At 44.5% G+C, this 22,142-nt stretch overlaps 1 protein-coding gene across 2 annotated transcripts in view; it reads right to left on the bottom strand.

The window, feature by feature from the left end:
- LOC116360606 (nuclear pore complex protein Nup50-like) overlaps window positions 1-17,569 on the bottom strand; it is a 31,228-nt gene extending 13,659 nt beyond the window's left edge. The window contains exons 1-4 of one of the 2 annotated variants that reach the window (XM_031815538.1): window positions 17,316-17,569; window positions 16,348-16,430; window positions 2,673-2,777; window positions 427-646 (exon numbers count right to left, since the gene is read on the bottom strand). In XM_031815538.1, coding sequence (XP_031671398.1) covers window positions 427-646; window positions 2,673-2,777; window positions 16,348-16,416 — 394 coding nt within the window. In that variant the 5' untranslated portion in view covers window positions 16,417-16,430; window positions 17,316-17,569. The remainder of the gene's footprint in view (window positions 1-426; window positions 647-2,672; window positions 2,778-16,347; window positions 16,431-17,315) is intronic. The other variant, XM_031815539.1, reaches the window with a different exon arrangement.
- Window positions 17,570-22,142: the final 4,573 nt, after the last annotated feature.

Raw genomic sequence — 22,142 nt, 5'->3', positions numbered from 1 at the left:
ACTGATTCAGCTCCATTATCCTGTAATACCAGATTCACACAACAAACCCGTGATTCAGCTCCATTATCCTGTAATACCAGATCCACACAACGAACCCCACTGATTCAGCTCCATTATCCTGTAATACCAGATCCACACAACGAACCCCACTGATTCAGCTCCATTATCCTGTAATACCAGATCCACACAACGAACCCCACTGATTCAGCTCCATTATCCTGTAATAGCAGATCCACACAACGAACCCCACTGATTCAGCTCCATTATCCTGTAATAGCAGATCCCGCTCAACAATGGAGGATTTTCAACTGGCTTTCACAAGTTATCCTATCGGACATTAATTGATCGGACTTGCACATTAATTGATCGGACTTGCACATTAACTGTACAACGGGTTTCTACCCCCCCAAACAATCCGTCTCTTACCTGGTGTGGTGGTCTTGGTGGCAGTAGGCGAGGTGAACCCGGTGAGGGCTGGAGTGACAGGTTTGACACTGTTCCCATTGGACAGCCCAGACAGGGGTTTAAACCCTACCCCATTCCCGAACCCGGAGAAGGCTGTGATCCCCTCAGCGGCTGGCCCGGTTCCCGATGTAGGGGCCAGGGAGAACCCTTTAAACACTTTGAATGCTCCTCCACTCTGCCCCTGTACGCAGAGAAGACAAGAAGGAAACTGGATTCACTAGGGAACTGGATGCTTCTATCTCCCTCCATTAGGCTAAAACATCACTGGAGGGGTCTCTTTAAAAAGAGTCCTGGCATCCAAGTAAGCAAGTACTGCTTGCCTTGGGTTAATGTAAAGCTGGAAGGAAGGAAGTACTGCTTGCCTTGGGTTAATGTAAAGCTGGAAGGAAGGAAGTACTGCTTGCCTTGGGTTAATGTAAAGCTGGAAGGAAGGAAGTACTGCTTGCCTTGGGTTAATGTAAAGCTGGAAGGAAGGAAGGACTGCTTGCCTTGGGTTAATGTAAAGCTGGAAGGAAGGAAGGACTGCTTGCCTTGGGTTAATGTAAAGCTGGAAGGAAGGAAGGACTGCTTTCCTTGGGTTAATGTAAAGCTGGAAGGAAGGAAGGACTGCTTGCCTTGGGTTAATGTAAAGCTGGAAGGAAGGAAGCACTGCTTGCCTTGGGTTAATGTAAAGCTGGAAGGAAGGAAGTACTGCTTGCCTTGGGTTAATGTAAAGCTGGAAGGAAGGAAGTACTGCTTGCCTTGGGTTAATGTAAAGCTGGAAGGAAGGAAGTACTGCTTGCCTTGGGTTAATGTAAAGCTGGAAGGAAGTACTGCTTGCCTTGGGTTAATGTAAAGCTGGAAGGAAGGAAGGACTGCTTGCCTTGGGTTAATGTAAAGCTGGAAGGAAGGAAGGAAGGAAGGACTGCTTGCCTTGGGTTAATGTAAAGCTGGAAGGAAGGAAGGAAGGACTGCTTGCCTTGGGTTAATGTTAAGCTGGAAGGAAGGAAGGAAGGAGGCACTGCTTGCCTTGGGTTAATGTAAAGCTGGAAGGAAGGAAGGAAGCACTGCTTGCCTTGGGTTAATGTAAAGCTGGAAGGAAGGAAGGAAGGAAGCACTGCTTGCCTTGGGTTAATGTAAAGCTGGGTTGTGTTCAGTAGGCCCTAAACTGAAGAAAACGTGAAACAGGGATGTAGTTGCCACCTGAACTTGTACAATAAGAAACGCTAGTTTTTTCTTCTAATGAACATGACCCAGGTTTCCCCCTGACACACTAAGACAGCATGTGAGCTAGTTCCTGTGGTGTTGGTTAGTTAACGAGTAAAGTATGTGGCCATTAATGCCAGCTTCTAGCCTACATCACCTAGGTCAACAGCTAGTCACACACACACAGACAGCATGCATGCTAGTGCCCTTGGTTAGTCAGTCAGGTAGCCTACGTCACCTAGGTCAACAGCTAGTCACACACACACAGACAGCATGCATGTTAGTGTCCTTGGGCGTTGGTTAGTCAGTCAGGTAGCCTACGTCACCTAGGTCAACAGCTAGTCACACACACACACAGACAGCATGCATGCTAGTGCCCTTGGTTAGTCAGTCAGGTAGCCTACGTCACCTAGGTCAACAGCTAGTCACACACACACACACAGACAGCATGCATGCTAGTGCCCTTGGTTAGTCAGTCAGGTAGCCTACGTCACCTAGGTCAACAGCTAGTCACACACACACACACAGACAGCATGCATGCTAGTGCCCTTGGTTAGTCAGTCAGGTAGCCTACGTCACCTAGGTCAACAGCTAGTCACACACACACACAGACAGCATGCATGCTAGTGCCCTTGGGCGTTGGTTAGTCAGTCAGGCAGCCTACGTCACCTAGGTCAACAGCTAGTCACACACACACACAGACAGCATGCATGCTAGTGCCCTTGGGCGTTGGTTAGTCAGTCAGGCAGCCTACGTCACCTAGGTCAATAGCTAGTCACACACACACACAGACAGCATGCATGCTAGTGCCCTTGGGCGTTGGTTAGTCAGTCAGGCAGCCTACGTCACCCAGGTCAACAGCTAGTCACACACACACAGACAGCATGCATGCTAGTGCCCTTGGGCGTTGGTTAGTCAGTCAGGTAGCCTACGTCACCTAGGTCAACAGCTAGTCACACACACAGACAGACAGCATGCATGCTAGTGCCCTTGGGCGTTGGTTAGTCAGTCAGGCAGCCTACCTCTGAACCAGCAGCACGACGCTTGGCCTTCTTGATGGGCCGGCTCTTCATCACATCATCACTAGCGATGGAAAATGTCCCTGCCTGATGAACACCATCACAACACTATTAGAAATAGGATCAAATATGTACAACACATCCTTACTCTGCTATATAGTCCAGGTAATATGTACAACACATCCTTACTCTGCTATATAGTCCAGGTAATATATACAACACATCCTTACTCTGCTATATAGTCCAGGTAATATGTACAACACATCCTTACTCTGCTATATAGTCCAGGTAATATGTACAACACATCCTTACTCTGCTATATAGTCCAGGTAATATGTACAACACATCCTTACTCTGCTATATAGTCCAGGTAATATGTACAACACATCCTTACTCTGCTATATAGTCCAGGTAATATGTACAACACATCCTTACTCTGCTATATAGTCCAGGTAATATGTAAACACATCCTACTCTGCTATATAGTCCAGTATGTACAACACATCCTTACTCTGCTATATAGTCCAGGTAATATGTACAACACATCCTTACTCTGCTATATAGTCCAGGTAATATGTACAACACATCCTTACTCTGCTATATAGTCCAGGTAATATGTACAACACATCCTTACTCTGCTATATAGTCCAGGTAATATGTACAACACATCCTTACTCTGCTATATAGTCCAGGTAATATGTACAACACATCCTTACTCTGCTATATAGTCCAGGTAATATGTACAACACATCCTTACTCTGCTATATAGTCCAGGTAATATGTACAACACATCCTTACTCTGCTATATAGTCCAGGTAATATGTACAACACATCCTTACTCTGCTATATAGTCCAGGTAATATGTACAACACATCCTTACTCTGCTATATAGTCCAGGTAATATGTACAACACATCCTTACTCTGCTATATAGTCCAGGTAATATGTACAACACATCCTTACTCTGCTATATAGTCCAGGTAATATGTACAACACATCCTTACTCTGCTATATAGTCCAGGTAATATGTACAACACATCCTTACTCTGCTATATAGTCCAGGTAATATGTACAACACATCCTTACTCTGCTATATAGTCCAGGTAATATGTACAACACATCCTTACTCTGCTATATAGTCCAGGTAATATGTACAACACATCCTTACTCTGCTATATAGTCCAGGTAATATGTACAACACATCCTTACTCTGCTATATAGTCCAGGTAATATGTACAACACATCCTTACTCTGCTATATAGTCCAGGTAATATGTACAACACATCCTTACTCTGCTATATAGTCCAGGTAATATGTACAACACATCCTTACTCTGCTATATAGTCCAGGTAATATGTACAACACATCCTTACTCTGCTATATAGTCCAGGTAATATGTACAACACATCCTTACTCTGCTATATAGTCCAGGTAATATGTACAACACATCCTTACTCTGCTATATAGTCCAGGTAATATGTACAACACATCCTTACTCTGCTATATAGTCCAGGTAATATGTACAACACATCCTTACTCTGCTATATAGTCCAGGTAATATGTACAACACATCCTTACTCTGCTATATAGTCCAGGTAATATGTACAACACATCCTTACTCTGCTATATAGTCCAGGTAATATGTACAACACATCCTTACTCTGCTATATAGTCCAGGTAATATGTACAACACATCCTTACTCTGCTATATAGTCCAGGTAATATGTACAACACATCCTTACTCTGCTATATAGTCCAGGTAATATGTACAACACATCCTTACTCTGCTATATAGTCCAGGTAATATGTACAACACATCCTTACTCTGCTATATAGTCCAGGTAATATGTACAACACATCCTTACTCTGCTATATAGTCCAGGTAATATGTACAACACATCCTTACTCTGCTATATAGTCCAGGTAATATGTACAACACATCCTTACTCTGCTATATAGTCCAGGTAATATGTACAACACATCCTTACTCTGCTATATAGTCCAGGTAATATGTACAGAGGCTAGTTGAGAACACCTTTATTTAACCAGGTAGGCTAGTTGAGAACACCTTTATTTAACCAGGTAGGCCAGTTGAGAACACCTTTATTTAACCAGGTAGGCAAGTTGAGAACACCTTTATTTAACCAGGTAGGCCAGTTGAGAACACCTTTATTTAACCAGGTAGGCCAGTTGAGAACACCTTTATTTAACCAGGTAGGCCAGTGGGTCTGGTGACGAATATGTAGCGAGGGCCAGCCGACTAGAGCATACAGGTCGCAGTGGTGGGTGGTATAAGGTGCTTTAGTAACAAAACGGATGGCACTGTGATAGACTGCATCCAGTTTGCTGAGTAGAGTGTTGGAAGCTATTTTGTAGATGACATCGCCGAAGTCGAGGATCGGTAGGATAGTCAGTTTTACTAGGGTAAGCTTGGCGGCGTGAGTGAAGGAGGCTTTGTTGCGAAATAATTGTGACCGTAGTAACTCGGGGCTAACCGCGTGACCGTAGTAACTCGGGACTAACCTCGTGACCGTAGTAACTCGGTGCTAACCTCGTGACCGTAGTAACTCGGGGCTAACCGCGTGACCGTAGTAACTCGGGGCTAACCGCGTAACCGTAGTAACTCGGGGCTAACCGCGTAACCGTAGTAACTCGGGGCTAACCGTGTAACCGTAGTAACTCGGGGCTAACCGCGTAACCGTAGTAACTCGGGGCTAACCGCGTAACCGTAGTAACTCGGGGCTAACCGCGTAACCGTAGTAACTCGGGGCTAACCGCGTAACCGTAGTAACTCGGGGCTAACCGCGTAACCGTAGTAACTCGGGGCTAACCGCGTAACCGTAGTAACTCGGGGCTAACCGCGTAACCGTAGTAACTCGGGGCTAACAGTGTAACTGACGGTTATAGATGAAGACCTTCATGAAAATGAACAGTAAAAAATCTATTAAAAAACGGCTGACTGAAGACGGGGCCGATCATTCGTGCGGATGAGTCAGTTTCTGTAGTAACATGGCCTTAAACATGATCAAACTGTTGCTCCTTGCTGAAACAAGCAACAAATAATTATTCGGTTCCCACAATGCAGCAGCAGCACACATGTAGTTATGAAATAGAATGAATAGAACAGGCTTGGAACCTCTAACCCTGGTAAATAGAATGAATAGAACAGGCTTGGAACCTCTAACCCTGGTAAATAGAATGAATAGAACAGGCTTGGAACCTCTAACCCTGGTAAATAGAATGAATAGAACAGGCTTGGAACCTCTAACCCTGGTAAATAGAATGAATAGAACAGGCTTGGAACCTCTAACCCTGGTAAATAGAATGAATAGAACAGGCTTGGAACCTCTAATCCTGGTAAATAGAATGAATAGAACAGGCTTGGAACCTCTAACCCTGGTAAATAGAATGAATAGAACAGGCTTGGAACCTCTAATCCTGGTAAATAGAATGAATAGAACAGGCTTGGAACCTCTAATCCTGGTAAATAGAATGAATAGAACCTCTAACCCTGGTAATATGACTGGTAAATAGAATGAATAGAACCTCTAACCCTGGTAAATAGAATGAATAGAACCTCTAACCCTGGTAATATGACTGGTAAATAGAATGAATAGAACCTGTAACCCTGGTAATATGACTGGTAAATAGAATGAATAGAACCTGTAACCCTGGTAATATGACTGGTAAATAGAATGAATAGAACCTGTAACCCTGGTAATATGACTGGTAAATAGAATGAATAGAACCTCTAACCCTGGTAAATAGAATGAATAGAACCTCTAACCCTGGTAATATGACTGGTAAATAGAATGAATAGAACCTGTAACCCTGGTAATATGACTGGTAAATAGAATGAATAGAACCTGTAACCCTGGTAATATGACTGGTAAATAGAATGAATAGAACCTGTAACCCTGGTAATATGACTGGTAAATAGAATGAATAGAACCTCTAACCCTGGTAATATGACTGGTAAACTCATGGCTGCCTGGTATTGTGATGCAATCATTTCCATGGTAATGTAGAATGAATAGAACCTGTAACCCTGGTAAATAGAATGAATAGAACCTGTAACCCTGGTAAATAGAATGAATAGAACCTGTAACCCTGGTAAATAGAATGAATAGAACCTCTAACCCTGGTAAATAGAATGAATAGAACCTGTAACCCTGGTAAATAGAATGAATAGAACCTGTAACCCTGGTAAATAGAATTAATAGAACCTGTAACCCTGGTAAATAGAATGAATAGAACCTGTAACCCTGGTAAATAGAATGAATAGAACCTGTAACCCTGGTAAATAGAATGAATAGAACCTGTAACCCTGGTAAATAGAATGAATAGAACCTGTAACCCTGGTAAATAGAATGAATAGAACCTGTAACCCTGGTAAATAGAATGAATAGAACCTGTAACCCTGGTAAATAGAATGAATAGAACCTGTAACCCTGGTAAATAGAATGAATAGAACCTCTAACCCTGGTAAATAGAATTAATAGAACCTGTAACCCTGGTAAATAGAATGAATAGAACCTGTAACCCTGGTAAATAGAATGAATAGAACCTGTAACCCTGGTAAATAGAATGAATAGAACCTGTAACCCTGGTAAATAGAATGAATAGAACCTCTAACCCTGGTAAATAGAATTAATAGAACCTGTAACCCTGGTAAATAGAATGAATAGAACCTGTAACCCTGGTAAATAGAATGAATAGAACCTGTAACCCTGGTAAATAGAATGAATAGAACCTCTAACCCTGGTAAATAGAATGAATAAAACCTGTAACCCTGGTAAATAGAATGAATAGAACCTGTAACCCTGGTAAATAGAATGAATAGAACCTGTAACCCTGGTAATATGACTGGTAAATAGAATGAATAGAACCTCTAACCCTGGTAAATAGAATGAATAGAACCTCTAACCCTGGTAAATAGAATGAATAGAACCTGTAACCCTTGTTTATTCAAATGATGTTCACTGATGTGGCTCAAACAATGGAATGTATTATTTGTAACGTCTGTAGAGTTGAATCAACAAATAACAGCACAGGGTACACTTCCTGCTTTTACTTCCTGCTTTTACTTCCTGCTTTGCTCCAAGGTAAAAAAAACAAGGTTACAACAACGTAATAACTCCCATCAGGAAGCATTTGAAAATAAAACAAATTCATGGGACCAGTTCAGTTGATAACTACTTGCGCCGTTGCTAATTAGCAACGCCGGTCCCATGAATCGCCAAATTATGGGATATTAGAACACCTCTGTCTTATTAACCTTGTAATCTTCAGCCTAGACGTTAGCTAGCTGGCTAGATGGTTGTCTCTTTTCTCACATTAGCTTCAATGCTATTTTATTTCCTTACCAACCTCATGATCTGTTTCAGACAGCTTGCCTTCTGCCGAGGCAGCGTAGCTCCAATACCTGAGCTGATCACATGGTTGATTCAGAGAGGTAGAACCTCAAACATTATTGTGAAGCCGGTCTCTTTATCCTTCAAATATTATAACCTAGCTTTACTCCTGTGGGGACACTCAACATGGCCGCCAGTCCTGCCATTATGCCAACACCCGTTCTAGTCATTCTATTTCTATGGCAGCACATGCGGTCAGGAGCAGAGGAGGGGAGAAAATGTGTTTAAAAAATTTATAAAATAAAACTCATAAAACGAACTCATACGTAGACTGATGTCATTTGGCTGAGTAACCCTCTATACCAATCACTGAAGGCCTATCCAACCAGCTCTCTAGCTCCTGAGTAACCCTCTATACCAATCACTGAAGGCCTATCCAACCAGCTCTCTAGCTCCTGAGTAACCCTCTATACCAATCACTGAAGGCCTATCCAACCAGCTCTCTAGCTCCTGAGTAACCCTCTATACCAATCACTGAAGGCCTATCCAACCAGCTCTCTAGCTCCTGAGTAACCCTCTATACCAATCACTGAAGGCCTATCCAACCAGCTCTCTAGCTCCTGAGTAACCCTCTATACCAATCACTGAAGGCCTATCCAACCAGCTCTCTAGCTCCTGAGTAACCCTCTATACCAATCACTGAAGGCCTATCCAACCAGCTCTCTAGCTCCTGAGTAACCCTCTATACCAATCACTGAAGGCCTATCCAACCAGCTCTCTAGCTCCTGAGTAACCCTCTATACCAATCACTGAAGGCCTATCCAACCAGCTCTCTAGCTCCTGAGTAACCCTCTATACCAATCACTGAAGGCCTATCCAACCAGCTCTCTAGCTCCTGAGTAACCCTCTATACCAATCACTGAAGGCCTATCCAACCAGCTCTCTAGCTCCTGAGTAACCCTCTATACCAATCACTGAAGGCCTATCCAACCAGCTCTCTAGCTCCTGAGTAACCCTCTATACCAATCACTGAAGGCCTATCCAACCAGCTCTCTAGCTCCTGAGTAACCCTCTATACCAATCACTGAAGGCCTATCCAACCAGCTCTCTAGCTCCTGAGTAACCCTCTATACCAATCACTGAAGGCATATCCAACCAGCTCTCTAGCTCCTGAGTAACCCTCTATACCAATCACTGAAGGCCTATCCAACCCCTCTATACCAATCACTGAAGACCTATCCAACCCCCTCTATACCAATCACTGAAGACCTATCCAACCCCTCTATACCAATCACTGAAGACCTATCCAACCAGCTCTCTAGCTCCTGAGTAACCCTCTATACCAATCACTGAAGGCCTATCCAACCAGCTCTCTAGCTCCTGAGTAACCCTCTATACCAATCACTGAAGGCCTATCCAACCCCCTCTATACCAATCACTGAAGGCCTATCCAACCCCCTCTATACCAATCACTGAAGACCTATCCAACCCCCTCTATACCAATCACTGAAGGCCTATCCAACCAGCTCTCTAGCTCCTGAGTAACCCTCTATACCAATCACTGAAGGCCTATCCAACCCCCTCTATACCAATCACTGAAGACCTATCCAACCAGCTCTCTAGCTCCTGAGTAACCCTCTATACCAATCACTGAAGGCCTATTCAACACCCTCTATACCAATCACTGAAGGCCTATCCAACCCCCTCTATACCAATCACTGAAGGCCTATCCAACCCCTCTATACCAATCACTGAAGGCCTATCCAACCCCTCTATACCAATCACTGAAGGCCTATCCAACCCCTCTATACCAATCACTGAAGGCCTATCCAACCCCTCTATACCAATCACTGAAGGCCTATCCAACCCCCTCTATACCAATCACTGAAGGCCTATCCAACCCCTCTATACCAATCACTGAAGGCCTATCCAACCCCTCTATACCAATCACTGAAGGCCTATCCAACCCCTCTATACCAATCACTGAAGGCCTATCCAACCCCCTCTATACCAATCACTGAAGGCCTATCCAACCCCCTCTATACCAATCACTGAAGGCCTATCCAACCCCCTCTATACCAATCACTGAAGGCCTATCCAACCCCCTCTATACCAATCACTGAAGGCCTATCCAACCCCCTCTATACCAATCACTGAAGGCCTATCCAACCCCCTCTATACCAATCACTGAAGGCCTATCCAACCCCCTCTATACCAATCACTGAAGGCCTATCCAACCCCCTCTATACCAATCACTGAAGGCCTATCCAACCCCCTCTATACCAATCACTGAAGGCCTATCCAACCAGCTCTCTAGCTCCTGAGTAACCCTCTATACCAATCACTGAAGGCCTATCCAACCCCCTCTATACCAATCACTGAAGACCTATCCAACCAGCTCTCTAGCTCCTGAGTAACCCTCTATACCAATCACTGAAGGCCTATCCAACCAGCTCTCTAGCTCCTGAGTAACCCTCTATACCAATCACTGAAGGCCTATCCAACCAGCTCTCTAGCTCCTGAGTAACCCTCTATACCAATCACTGAAGGCCTATCCAACCAGCTCTCTAGCTCCTGAGTAACCCTCTATACCAATCACTGAAGGCCTATCCAACCAGCTCTCTAGCTCCTGAGTAACCCTCTATACCAATCACTGAAGGCCTATCCAACCAGCTCTCTAGCTCCTGAGTAACCCTCTATACCAATCACTGAAGGCCTATCCAACCAGCTCTCTAGCTCCTGAGTAACCCTCTATACCAATCACTGAAGGCCTATCCAACCCCCTCTATACCAATCACTGAAGACCTATCCAACCAGCTCTCTAGCTCCTGAGTAACCCTCTATACCAATCACTGAAGGCCTATCCAACCAGCTCTCTAGCTCCTGAGTAACCCTCTATACCAATCACTGAAGACCTATCCAACCAGCTCTCTAGCTCCTGAGTAACCCTCTATACCAATCACTGAAGGCCTATCCAACCAGCTCTCTAGCTCCTGAGTAACCCTCTATACCAATCACTGAAGGCCTATCCAACCAGCTCTCTAGCTCCTGAGTAACCCTCTATACCAATCACTGAAGGCCTATCCAACCAGCTCTCTAGCTCCTGAGTAACCCTCTATACCAATCACTGAAGGCCTATTCAACCAGCTCTCTAGCTCCTGAGTAACCCTCTATACCAATCACTGAAGGCCTATCCAACCAGCTCTCTAGCTCCTGAGTAACCCTCTATACCAATCACTGAAGGCCTATTCAACCAGCTCTCTAGCTCCTGAGTAACCCTCTATACCAATCACTGAAGGCCTATCCAACCAGCTCTCTAGCTCCTGAGTAACCCTCTATACCAATCACTGAAGGCATATCCAACCAGCTCTCTAGCTCCTGAGTAACCCTCTATACCAATCACTGAAGGCCTATCCAACCAGCTCTCTAGCTCCTGAGTAACCCTCTATACCAATCACTGAAGGCCTATTCAACCAGCTCTCTAGCTCCTGAGTAACCCTCTATACCAATCACTGAAGGCCTATCCAACCAGCTCTCTAGCTCCTGAGTAACCCTCTATACCAATCACTGAAGGCCTATCCAACCAGCTCTCTAGCTCCTGAGTAACCCTCTATACCAATCACTGAAGGCCTATCCAACCAGCTCTCTAGCTCCTGAGTAACCCTCTATACCAATCACTGAAGGCCTATCCAACCAGCTCTCTAGCTCCTGAGTAACCCTCTATACCAATCACTGAAGGCCTATCCAACCAGCTCTCTAGCTCCTGAGTAACCCTCTATACCAATCACTGAAGGCCTATCCAACCAGCTCTCTAGCTCCTGAGTAACCCTCTATACCAATCACTGAAGGCCTATCCAACCAGCTCTCTAGCTCCTGAGTAACCCTCTATACCAATCACTGAAGGCCTATCCAACCAGCTCTCTAGCTCCTGAGTAACCCTCTATACCAATCACTGAAGGCCTATCCAACCAGCTCTCTAGCTCCTGAGTAACCCTCTATACCAATCACTGAAGGCCTATCCAACCAGCTCTCTAGCTCCTGAGTAACCCTCTATACCAATCACTGAAGGCCTATCCAACCAGCTCTCTAGCTCCTGAGTAACCCTCTATACCAATCACTGAAGGCCTATCCAACCAGCTCTCTAGCTCCTGAGTAACCCTCTATACCAATCACTGAAGGCCTATCCAACCAGCTCTCTAGCTCCTGAGTAACCCTCTATACCAATCACTGAAGGCCTATCCAACCAGCTCTCTAGCTCCTGAGTAACCCTCTATACCAATCACTGAAGGCCTATCCAACCAGCTCTCTAGCTCCTGAGTAACCCTCTATACCAATCACTGAAGGCCTATCCAACCAGCTCTCTAGCTCCTGAGTAACCCTCTATACCAATCACTGAAGGCCTATCCAACCAGCTCTCTAGCTCCTGAGTAACCCTCTATACCAATCACTGAAGGCCTATCCAACCAGCTCTCTAGCTCCTGAGTAACCCTCTATACCAATCACTGAAGGCCTATCCAACCAGCTCTCTAGCTCCTGAGTAACCCTCTATACCAATCACTGAAGGCCTATCCAACCAGCTCTCTAGCTCCTGAGTAACCCTCTATACCAATCACTGAAGGCCTATCCAACCAGCTCTCTAGCTCCTGAGTAACCCTCTATACCAATCACTGAAGGCCTATCCAACCAGCTCTCTAGCTCCTGAGTAACCCTCTATACCAATCACTGAAGGCCTATCCAACCAGCTCTCTAGCTCCTGAGTAACCCTCTATACCAATCACTGAAGGCCTATCCAACCTGCTCTCTAGCTCCTGAGTAACCCTCTATACCAATCACTGAAGGCCTATCCAACCAGCTCTCTAGCTCCTGAGTAACCCTCTATACCAATCACTGAAGGCCTATTCAACCAGCTCTCTAGCTCCTGAGTAACCCTCTATACCAATCACTGAAGGCCTATCCAACCAGCTCTCTAGCTCCTGAGTAACCCTCTATACCAATCACTGAAGGCATATCCAACCAGCTCTCTAGCTCCTGAGTAACCCTCTATACCAATCACTGAAGGCCTATCCAACCAGCTCTCTAGCTCCTGAGTAACCCTCTATACCAATCACTGAAGGCCTATCCAACCAGCTCTCTAGCTCCTGAGTAACCCTCTATACCAATCACTGAAGGCCTATCCAACCAGCTCTCTAGCTCCTGAGTAACCCTCTATACCAATCACTGAAGGCCTATCCAACCAGCTCTCTAGCTCCTGAGTAACCCTCTATACCAATCACTGAAGGCCTATCCAACCAGCTCTCTAGCTCCTGAGTAACCCTCTATACCAATCACTGAAGGCCTATCCAACCAGCTCTCTAGCTCCTGAGTAACCCTCTATACCAATCACTGAAGGCCTATCCAACCAGCTCTCTAGCTCCTGAGTAACCCTCTATACCAATCACTGAAGGCCTATCCAACCAGCTATCTAGCTCCTGAGTAACCCTCTATACCAATCACTGAAGGCCTATCCAACCAGCTCTCTAGCTCCTGAGTAACCCTCTATACCAATCACTGAAGGCCTATCCAACCAGCTCTCTAGCTCCTGAGTAACCCTCTATACCAATCACTGAAGGCCTATCCAACCAGCTCTCTAGCTCCTGAGTAACCCTCTATACCAATCACTGAAGGCCTATTCAACCAGCTCTCTAGCTCCTGAGTAACCCTCTATACCAATCACTGAAGGCCTATCCAACCAGCTCTCTAGCTCCTGAGTAACCCTCTATACCAATCACTGAAGGCCTATTCAACCAGCTCTCTAGCTCCTGAGTAACCCTCTATACCAATCACTGAAGGCCTATCCAACCAGCTCTCTAGCTCCTGAGTAACCCTCTATACCAATCACTGAAGGCCTATCCAACCAGCTCTCTAGCTCCTGAGTAACCCTCTATACCAATCACTGAAGGCCTATCCAACCAGCTCTCTAGCTCCTGAGTAACCCTCTATACCAATCACTGAAGGCCTATCCAACCAGCTCTCTAGCTCCTGAGTAACCCTCTATACCAATCACTGAAGGCCTATCCAACCAGCTCTCTAGCTCCTGAGTAACCCTCTATACCAACCACTGAAGGCCTATCCAACCAGCTCTCTAGCTCCTGAGTAACCCTCTATACCAATCACTGAAGGCCTATCCAACCAGCTCTCTAGCTCCTGAGTAACCCTCTATACCAATCACTGAAGGCCTATCCAACCAGCTCTCTAGCTCCTGAGTAACCCTCTATACCAATCACTGAAGGCCTATCCAACCAGCTCTCTAGCTCCTGAGTAACCCTCTATACCAATCACTGAAGGCCTATCCAACCAGCTCTCTAGCTCCTGAGTAACCCTCTATACCAATCACTGAAGGCCTATCCAACCAGCTCTCTAGCTCCTGAGTAACCCTCTATACCAATCACTGAAGGCCTATCCAACCAGCTCTCTAGCTCCTGAGTAACCCTCTATACCAATCACTGAAGGCCTATTCAACCAGCTCTCTAGCTCCTGAGTAACCCTCTATACCAATCACTGAAGGCCTATCCAACCAGCTCTCTAGCTCCTGAGTAACCCTCTATACCAATCACTGAAGGCCTATTCAAGCCCCTCTATACCAATCACTGAAGACCTATCCAACCTCCTCTATACCAATCACTGAAGGCCTATCCAACCCCCTCTATACCAATCACTGAAGACCTATCCAACCCCACTATACCAATCCCCGAAGGCCTATCCAACCCCTCTATACCAATCACTGAAGGCCTATCCAACCCCTCTATACCAATCACTGAAGGCCTATCCAACCCCCTCCATACCAATCACTGAAGGCCTATCCAACACCCTCCATACCAATCACTGAAGGCCTATCCAACCCCCTCCATACCAATCACTGAAGGCCTATCCAACCCCCTCCATACCAATCACTGAAGGCCTATCCAACCCCTCTATACCAATCACTGAAGGCCTATCCAACCCCCTCTATACCAATCACTGAAGACCTATCCAACCCCTCTATACCAATCACTGAAGGCCTATCCAACCCCCTCTATACCAATCACTGAAGACCTATCCAACCCCCTCTATACCAATCACTGAAGACCTATCCAACCGCCTCTATACCAATCACTGAAGGCCTATCCAACCCCCTCTATACCAATCACTGAAGGCCTATTCAAGCCCCTCTATACCAATCACTGAAGACCTATCCAACCTCCTCTATACCAATCACTGAAGGCCTATCCAACCCCCTCTATACCAATCACTGAAGACCTATCCAACCCCACTATACCAATCACTGAAGGCCTATCCAACCCCTCTATACCAATCACTGAAGGCCTATCCAACCCCTCTATACCAATCACTGAAGGCCTATCCAACCCCCTCCATACCAATCACTGAAGGCCTATCCAACACCCTCCATACCAATCACTGAAGGCCTATCCAACCCCCTCCATACCAATCACTGAAGGCCTATCCAACCCCCTCCATACCAATCACTGAAGGCCTATCCAACACCCTCTATACCAATCACTGAAGACCTATCCAACCCCTCTATACCAATCACTGAAGGCCTATCCAACCCCTCTATACCAATCACTAAAGGCCTATCCAACCCCCTCCATACCAATCACTGAAGGCCTATCCAACCCCCTCCATACCAATCACTGAAGGCCTATCCAACACCCTCTATACCAATCACTGAAGACCTATCCAACCCCTCTATACCAATCACTGAAGGCCTATCCAACCCCCTCTATACCAATCACTGAAGGCCTATCCAACCCCCTCTATACCAATCACTGAAGGCCTATCCAACCCCTCTATACCAATCACTGAAGGCCTATCCAACCCCCTCTATACCAATCACTGAAGGCCTATCCAACCCCTCTATACCAATCACCGAAGGCCTATCCAACCCCCTCTATACCAATCACTGAAGGCCTATCCAACCCCCTCTATACCAATCACTGAAGGCCTATCCAACTTCCTCTATACCAATCACTGAAGGCCTATCCAACTTCCTCTATACCAATCACTGAAGGCTTATCCAACTTCCTCTATACCAATCACTGAAGGCTTATCCAACTTCCTCTATACCAATCACTGAAGGCCTATCCAACTTCCTCTATACCAATCACTGAAGGCCTATCCAACTTCCTCTATACCAATCACTGAAGGCCTATCCAACACCCTCTATACCAATCACTGAAGGCCTATCCAACACCCTCTATACCAATCACTGAAGGCCTGTAACTGTGTATTATTAGACAGACTATAGTAGTATCAGTGAGGCAGTAGAACCACAGTGCAGCAGCCAACCTCCTCTCCCTCATCCTCCTGATCCCAGTTCCGGTCAGTCAGCTCTTTGTCGGCAATCCTCTTCGCCATGGCAACGCTGCTCTCTGGTAGACAACACAAGAGATGAGTCAACACACAAATGATTCAACGGTGATCATTAATAGCATACTTCAAAATGTCTCGTTATTTTTGTGAGTTTCAGTTGGTTACATGATACAAGTATACTATAAACAAATACACTACAGTAACTAGTTGATTAAGGTGAGTGCCTTTCCCCCTATGTCCTGTTAGACTGAGTTGATGTAGTTAGTTATAGTTAGTTATGTAACACGTTGATACTGATTTAAGTCACAAACTGTTGTACAAAGAGACAGAAAAGTGTAGGACAAAAGAAGAGCCCTATGTGTTGTTGTTTAGTGAATAGTTATGGGCTCGCTAATGATGAAATATCAACATAGGTAACTTTAGCTTGCACCATTAGGATGTCGAAATGCCTGGTAGTAACTAGATGTACTACTAGTTAACTAAGTAACGTTACATATTATCGAGTACGTATTTTCTCTTCTGGCTAAGGATAATTTGGCCAACCATCTGTGGGTGGATTTCCCTTCTCTAATGTTAGCCAACTCTAAATGTTTGTCAATATCAAAGACAATAGTAGTTAGCGGACTATAAAAAGTTCGGCGAAATATCAGTTGCCGGTAACAACACGGGTTACTTATGTATCTAACAAGTTAGCTAGTTCGCTAACCAATTTAGCAACTTGCTATTTTTTGGCATGATATATTTGGTACCTTTTAGTCACACGTGGTGCAGAGTAACAGTAGAGTGTATTTTGCGTGTTTAGCATGGCCCTATAATGTGATTTATTCCATGCTAGCTACAGTAGCACCACCATCAACAATATGAACAGCCATGAAGTCTCCTGCTAGCTGTGTTGATAGGCTAACTACTGCTCCGATGTCATTGAATATATAAAAGAAACATACCTTTTTTCCCCCCTTTAATTAAAATGTTCGATAACAACTGCCCTTTGATAGTAAATCAATTCCAAATGCTACTAAACTTGGAATAATCGCTGGTTGTCCGATCAGCGAAGAAGAAGAGGCAAAGCGAGAGGTTTTACTCCGCCCATCGGAATTGTGATTTATTTTGTTGTATGTGTGTGGTCAATGAGAGTGTAGAATTTGGTCGAATTTAAAAATGTAATTTGCTACATGAGGTTTATTTGGTCGAATAAAAGTTTCAGTAATGTTTAGGCTGTTACGAATGCACTGATAAAAGTGGACGCACTTAACTATTTCGTGAACTTGATTAATAAAAAATTAATAAAACAACGGCTTTTATGTCAATCATATGTGTATCTGCCCTCTCATTGGTTAGAATGGTCCACGTGATCTCCCCCGGTCTATATACCTCAGACGACGTTAACACGCACACAATAATGCGATTATTATAGATAGGTTAATATAATAGTTCGATTAAAAATATTGACATGGTATAAAAGAAGAACTATTCTGTAATAATCCTGTTTACATAGACACATCTGAAAAGGATATCTGATAGCACTTATAAATGCAATCAAAAATAAACGTTCTACCACACAGCCAACAATTTATATTTGGGAAGCATATTTGATTCTGAGTTTGTAATATTTGTTATAATATTTGTTTGTAATTCACATAATAATATGTGAAAAAACGACTTCTAAGAAGCATAGATTCTGTTTTCAAACTCACTCCCGCTAAAGAGGGCTGTTCACTTGGCTGGCGCGAGCACATGCAGAGGTCAAATACACTTCTGGAATGACGATTGTGTTTACACGTCCTAATAATTCGAAAGATCGCTCAGAAAACCAGATGTTTTAATCGGAGTATGATTTTGACCGTACACCGATTATTAAAATAAACAGAGGACGGTGTTTACAAGACTATTGCATAATCATCCTACTGGCACAATCCATTTAATAGCAAAGTATTAGTGTGCGTGGAAACATACTCAGTACGTTTTCATGTACAATAATAATTTGATATTAAACTGACCAAATTCAGCACTTGGTAAATAAAGCCTTCCTCTTATGAACGAGTTAATTGAGTTTTGAAAAACTGAACGTTTGTATCTTATAGTTTTAACATACAAACTGTATATGTCCGAACTCATGTGGTAAGAATGTTTTTTGGGATCAGCAGTTTTGTTGCATTTATCAAGAGTTCCATCAGTAGCTTGATTTCAGATGTGTCCATGTAAACAGGATTATTAGGGAAATCGTTCTTCTTGCAAAGCATGTAAACGTTTCAAATGAACTATTATATTAACCTATCTACAACAATCGCATTATTGTGTGCATGTAACCTTGCTCAGTAATGTCTCTACCTCCCGCCTGCATTCCATCTTTGACAACATGTATTTCCATCGTTAGAGCGGTCACTTGATTATCTTGTCAATATAATAGAAAGTCTTTGGTTTAGTTTAGTAAATGTGTCCAGGCCTTTTCACGCCGCCATTTCACAAAACGGAATCTCCGCGCGCCTCGTCTCCGTTGGCCCAATGCGCAAGTGCGAAATATAGGACCTTTCATGGGAGTTGTAGTCCTGTAGCAGAGTTTGAGAGTCCTTTTAAGAGCTCAGTGTCTGTTTGTCTGGCTGTTTTAAAATATTTCTACTGAAATTCCCTCCAAAATTCCCCAAAACTCACTTCCTCAAGAGAATGGTGATGAGGAGATTATACACACACACATACACACTTAGAGTTGTGCCACACTATATATCCTGTCAGTGAGGCATATGGGGCGTGTACAATATTCATACTGTATGATTCAAAATAGGCACAGAATGTTCTTGTGATACTTATGGCATGAGATGGTTTCTTCCTCATCAGGGCTGTGGCTTCAAATCATTATGGCTCTACCCCATGCTACATTATGGAGACGTCATTTATAGATCGACAGGTAAGGGTGCTCTCGAGCGGCTAGATGTTCTTTACTATTCGGCCATCAGATTTGCCACCAATACTCCTTATAGGACACATCACTGCACTCTATACTCCTCTGTAAACTGGTCATCTCTGTATACCGGTCGCAAGACCCACTGGTTGATGCTTATTGATAAAACCCTCTTAGGCCTCACTCCCCCCTATCTGAGATATCTACTGCAGTCCTCAACCTCCACATAAAACACCTGTTCACTCCCCCCCTATCTGAGATATCTACTGCAGCCCTCATCCTCCACATACAACACCCGTTCTGCCAGTCACATTCTGTTAAAGGTCCCCAAAGCACACATCCCTGGGTCACTCGTCTTTTCAGTTCTCTGCAGCTAGCGACTGGAACGAGCTGCAACAAACACTCAAACTGGACAGTTTTATCTCCATCTCTTCATTCAAAGACTCAATCATGGACCCTCTTACTGACAGTTGTGGCTGCTTTGTGTGATGTATTGTTGTCTCTACCTTCTTGCCCTTTGTGCTGTTGTCTGTGCCCAACAATGTATGTACCCTGTTTGTGCTACTACCATGTTGTGTTGCTACCATGTTGTGTTGCTACCATGATGTGTTGCTGCAATTGTTGTGTTGCTACCATGTTGTGTTGCTACCATGTTGTGTTGCTACCATGTTGTGTTGCTGCAATTGTTGTGTTGCTACCATGTTGTGTTGCTACCATGTTGTGTTGCTACCATGTTGTGTTGCTGCCATGTTGTGTTGCTACCATGTTGTGTTGCTGCTTCCATGTTGTGCTGCTTCCATGTTGTGCTGCTTCCATGTTGTGTTGCTGCCATGTTGTGTTGCTGCTTCCATGTTGTGCTGCTTCCATGTTGTTGTTATGTTGTGTTGCTACCATGCTGTGTTGTCATGTGTTGCTGCCTTGCTATATTGTTGTCTTTAGGTCTCTTTATGTAGTGTTGTCTCTCTTGGCGTGATGTGTTGTTGTCTTTAGGTCTCTTTATGTAGTGTTGTCTCTCTTGGCGTGATGTGTTGTTGTCTTTAGGTCTCTTTATGTAGTGTTGTCTCTCTTGGCGTGATGTGTTGTTGTCTTTAGGTCTCTTTATGTAGTGTTGTCTCTCTTGGCGTGATGTGTTGTTGTCTTTAGGTCTCTTTATGTAGTGTTGTCTCTCTTGGCGTGATGTGTTGTTGTCTTTAGGTCTCTTTATGTAGTGTTGTCTCTCTTGGCGTGATGTGTTGTTGTCTTTAGGTCTCTTTATGTAGTGTTGTCTCTCTTGGCGTGATGTGTTGTTGTCTTTAGGTCTCTTTATGTAGTGTTGTCTCTCTTGGCGTGATGTGTTGTTGTCTTTAGGTCTCTTTATGTAGTGTTGTCTCTCTTGGCGTGATGTGTTGTTGTCTTTAGGTCTCTTTATGTAGTGTTGTCTCTCTTGGCGTGATGTGTTGTTGTCTTTAGGTCTCTTTATGTAGTGTTGTCTCTCTTGGCGTGATGTGTTGTTGTCTTTAGGTCTCTTTATGTAGTGTTGTCTCTCTTGGCGTGATGTGTTGTTGTCTTTAGGTCTCTTTATGTAGTGTTGTCTCTCTTGGCGTGATGTGTTGTTGTCTTTAGGTCTCTTTATGTAGTGTTGTCTCTCTTGGCGTGATGTGTTGTTGTCTTTAGGTCTCTTTATGTAGTGTTGTCTCTCTTGGCGTGATGTGTTGTTGTCTTTAGGTCTCTTTATGTAGTGTTGTCTCTCTTGGCGTGATGTGTTGTTGTCTTTAGGTCTCTTTATGTAGTGTTGTCTCTCTTGGCGTGATGTGTTGTTGTCTTTAGGTCTCTTTATGTAGTGTTGTCTCTCTTGGCGTGATGTGTTGTTGTCTTTAGGTCTCTTTATGTAGTGTTGTCTCTCTTGGCGTGATGTGTTGTTGTCTTTAGGTCTCTTTATGTAGTGTTGTCTCTCTTGGCGTGATGTGTTGTTGTCTTTAGGTCTCTTTATGTAGTGTTGTCTCTCTTGGCGTGATGTGTTGTTGTCTTTAGGTCTCTTTATGTAGTGTTGTCTCTCTTGGCGTGATGTGTTGTTGTCTTTAGGTCTCTTTATGTAGTGTTGTCTCTCTTGGCGTGATGTGTTGTTGTCTTTAGGTCTCTTTATGTAGTGTTGTCTCTCTTGGCGTGATGTGTGTTTGGTCCTATATTTATATTTAATTGATTTGTTATTTTTGATCCCATCCCCCGTCAACGCAGGAGGCCTTTTAGTAGGCCGTCATTGTAAATAAGAATTTGTTCTTTACTGACTTGCCTAGTTAAATTAAGGTCAAATAAAAAATCATACAAAATGAAAATAGCTAGGCTCCAGGGACTGAGGGTTGAATGGCTCCAGGAACTGAGGGTTGAATGGCTCCAGGGACTGAGGGTTGAATGGCTCCAGGGACTGAGGGTTGAATGGCTCCAGGGACTGAGGGTTGAATGGCTCCAGGGACTGAGGGTAGAATGGCTCCAGGGACTGAGGGTAGAATGGCTCCAGGGACTGAGGGTTGAATGGCTCCAGGGACTGAGAGTTGAATGGCTCCAGGAACTGAGGGTTGAATGGCTCCAGGGACTGAGGGTTGAATGGCTCCAGGGACTGAGGGTTGAATGGCTCCAGGGACTGAGGGTTGAATGGCTCCAGGGACTGAGGGTAGAATGGCTCCAGGGACTGAGGGTGGAATGGCTCCAGGGACTGAGGGTAGAATGGCTCCAGGGACTGAGGGTAGAATGGCTCCAGGGACTGAGGGTTGAATGGCTCCAGGGACTGAGGGTTGAATGGCTCCAGGGACTGAGGGTTGAATGGCTCCAGGAACTGAGGGTTGAATGGCTCCAGGGACTGAGGGTTGAATGGCTCCAGGGACTGAGGGTTGAATGGCTC

This window comes from Oncorhynchus kisutch, unplaced genomic scaffold (genome assembly GCF_002021735.2).
Source record: "Oncorhynchus kisutch isolate 150728-3 unplaced genomic scaffold, Okis_V2 Okis09a-Okis19a_hom, whole genome shotgun sequence".
NCBI classification, from domain to species: domain Eukaryota; kingdom Metazoa; phylum Chordata; class Actinopteri; order Salmoniformes; family Salmonidae; genus Oncorhynchus; species Oncorhynchus kisutch.
The sequence above is the reverse complement of the archived record's forward strand: the minus strand, read 5'-3'. Positions and strand labels throughout refer to the sequence as shown.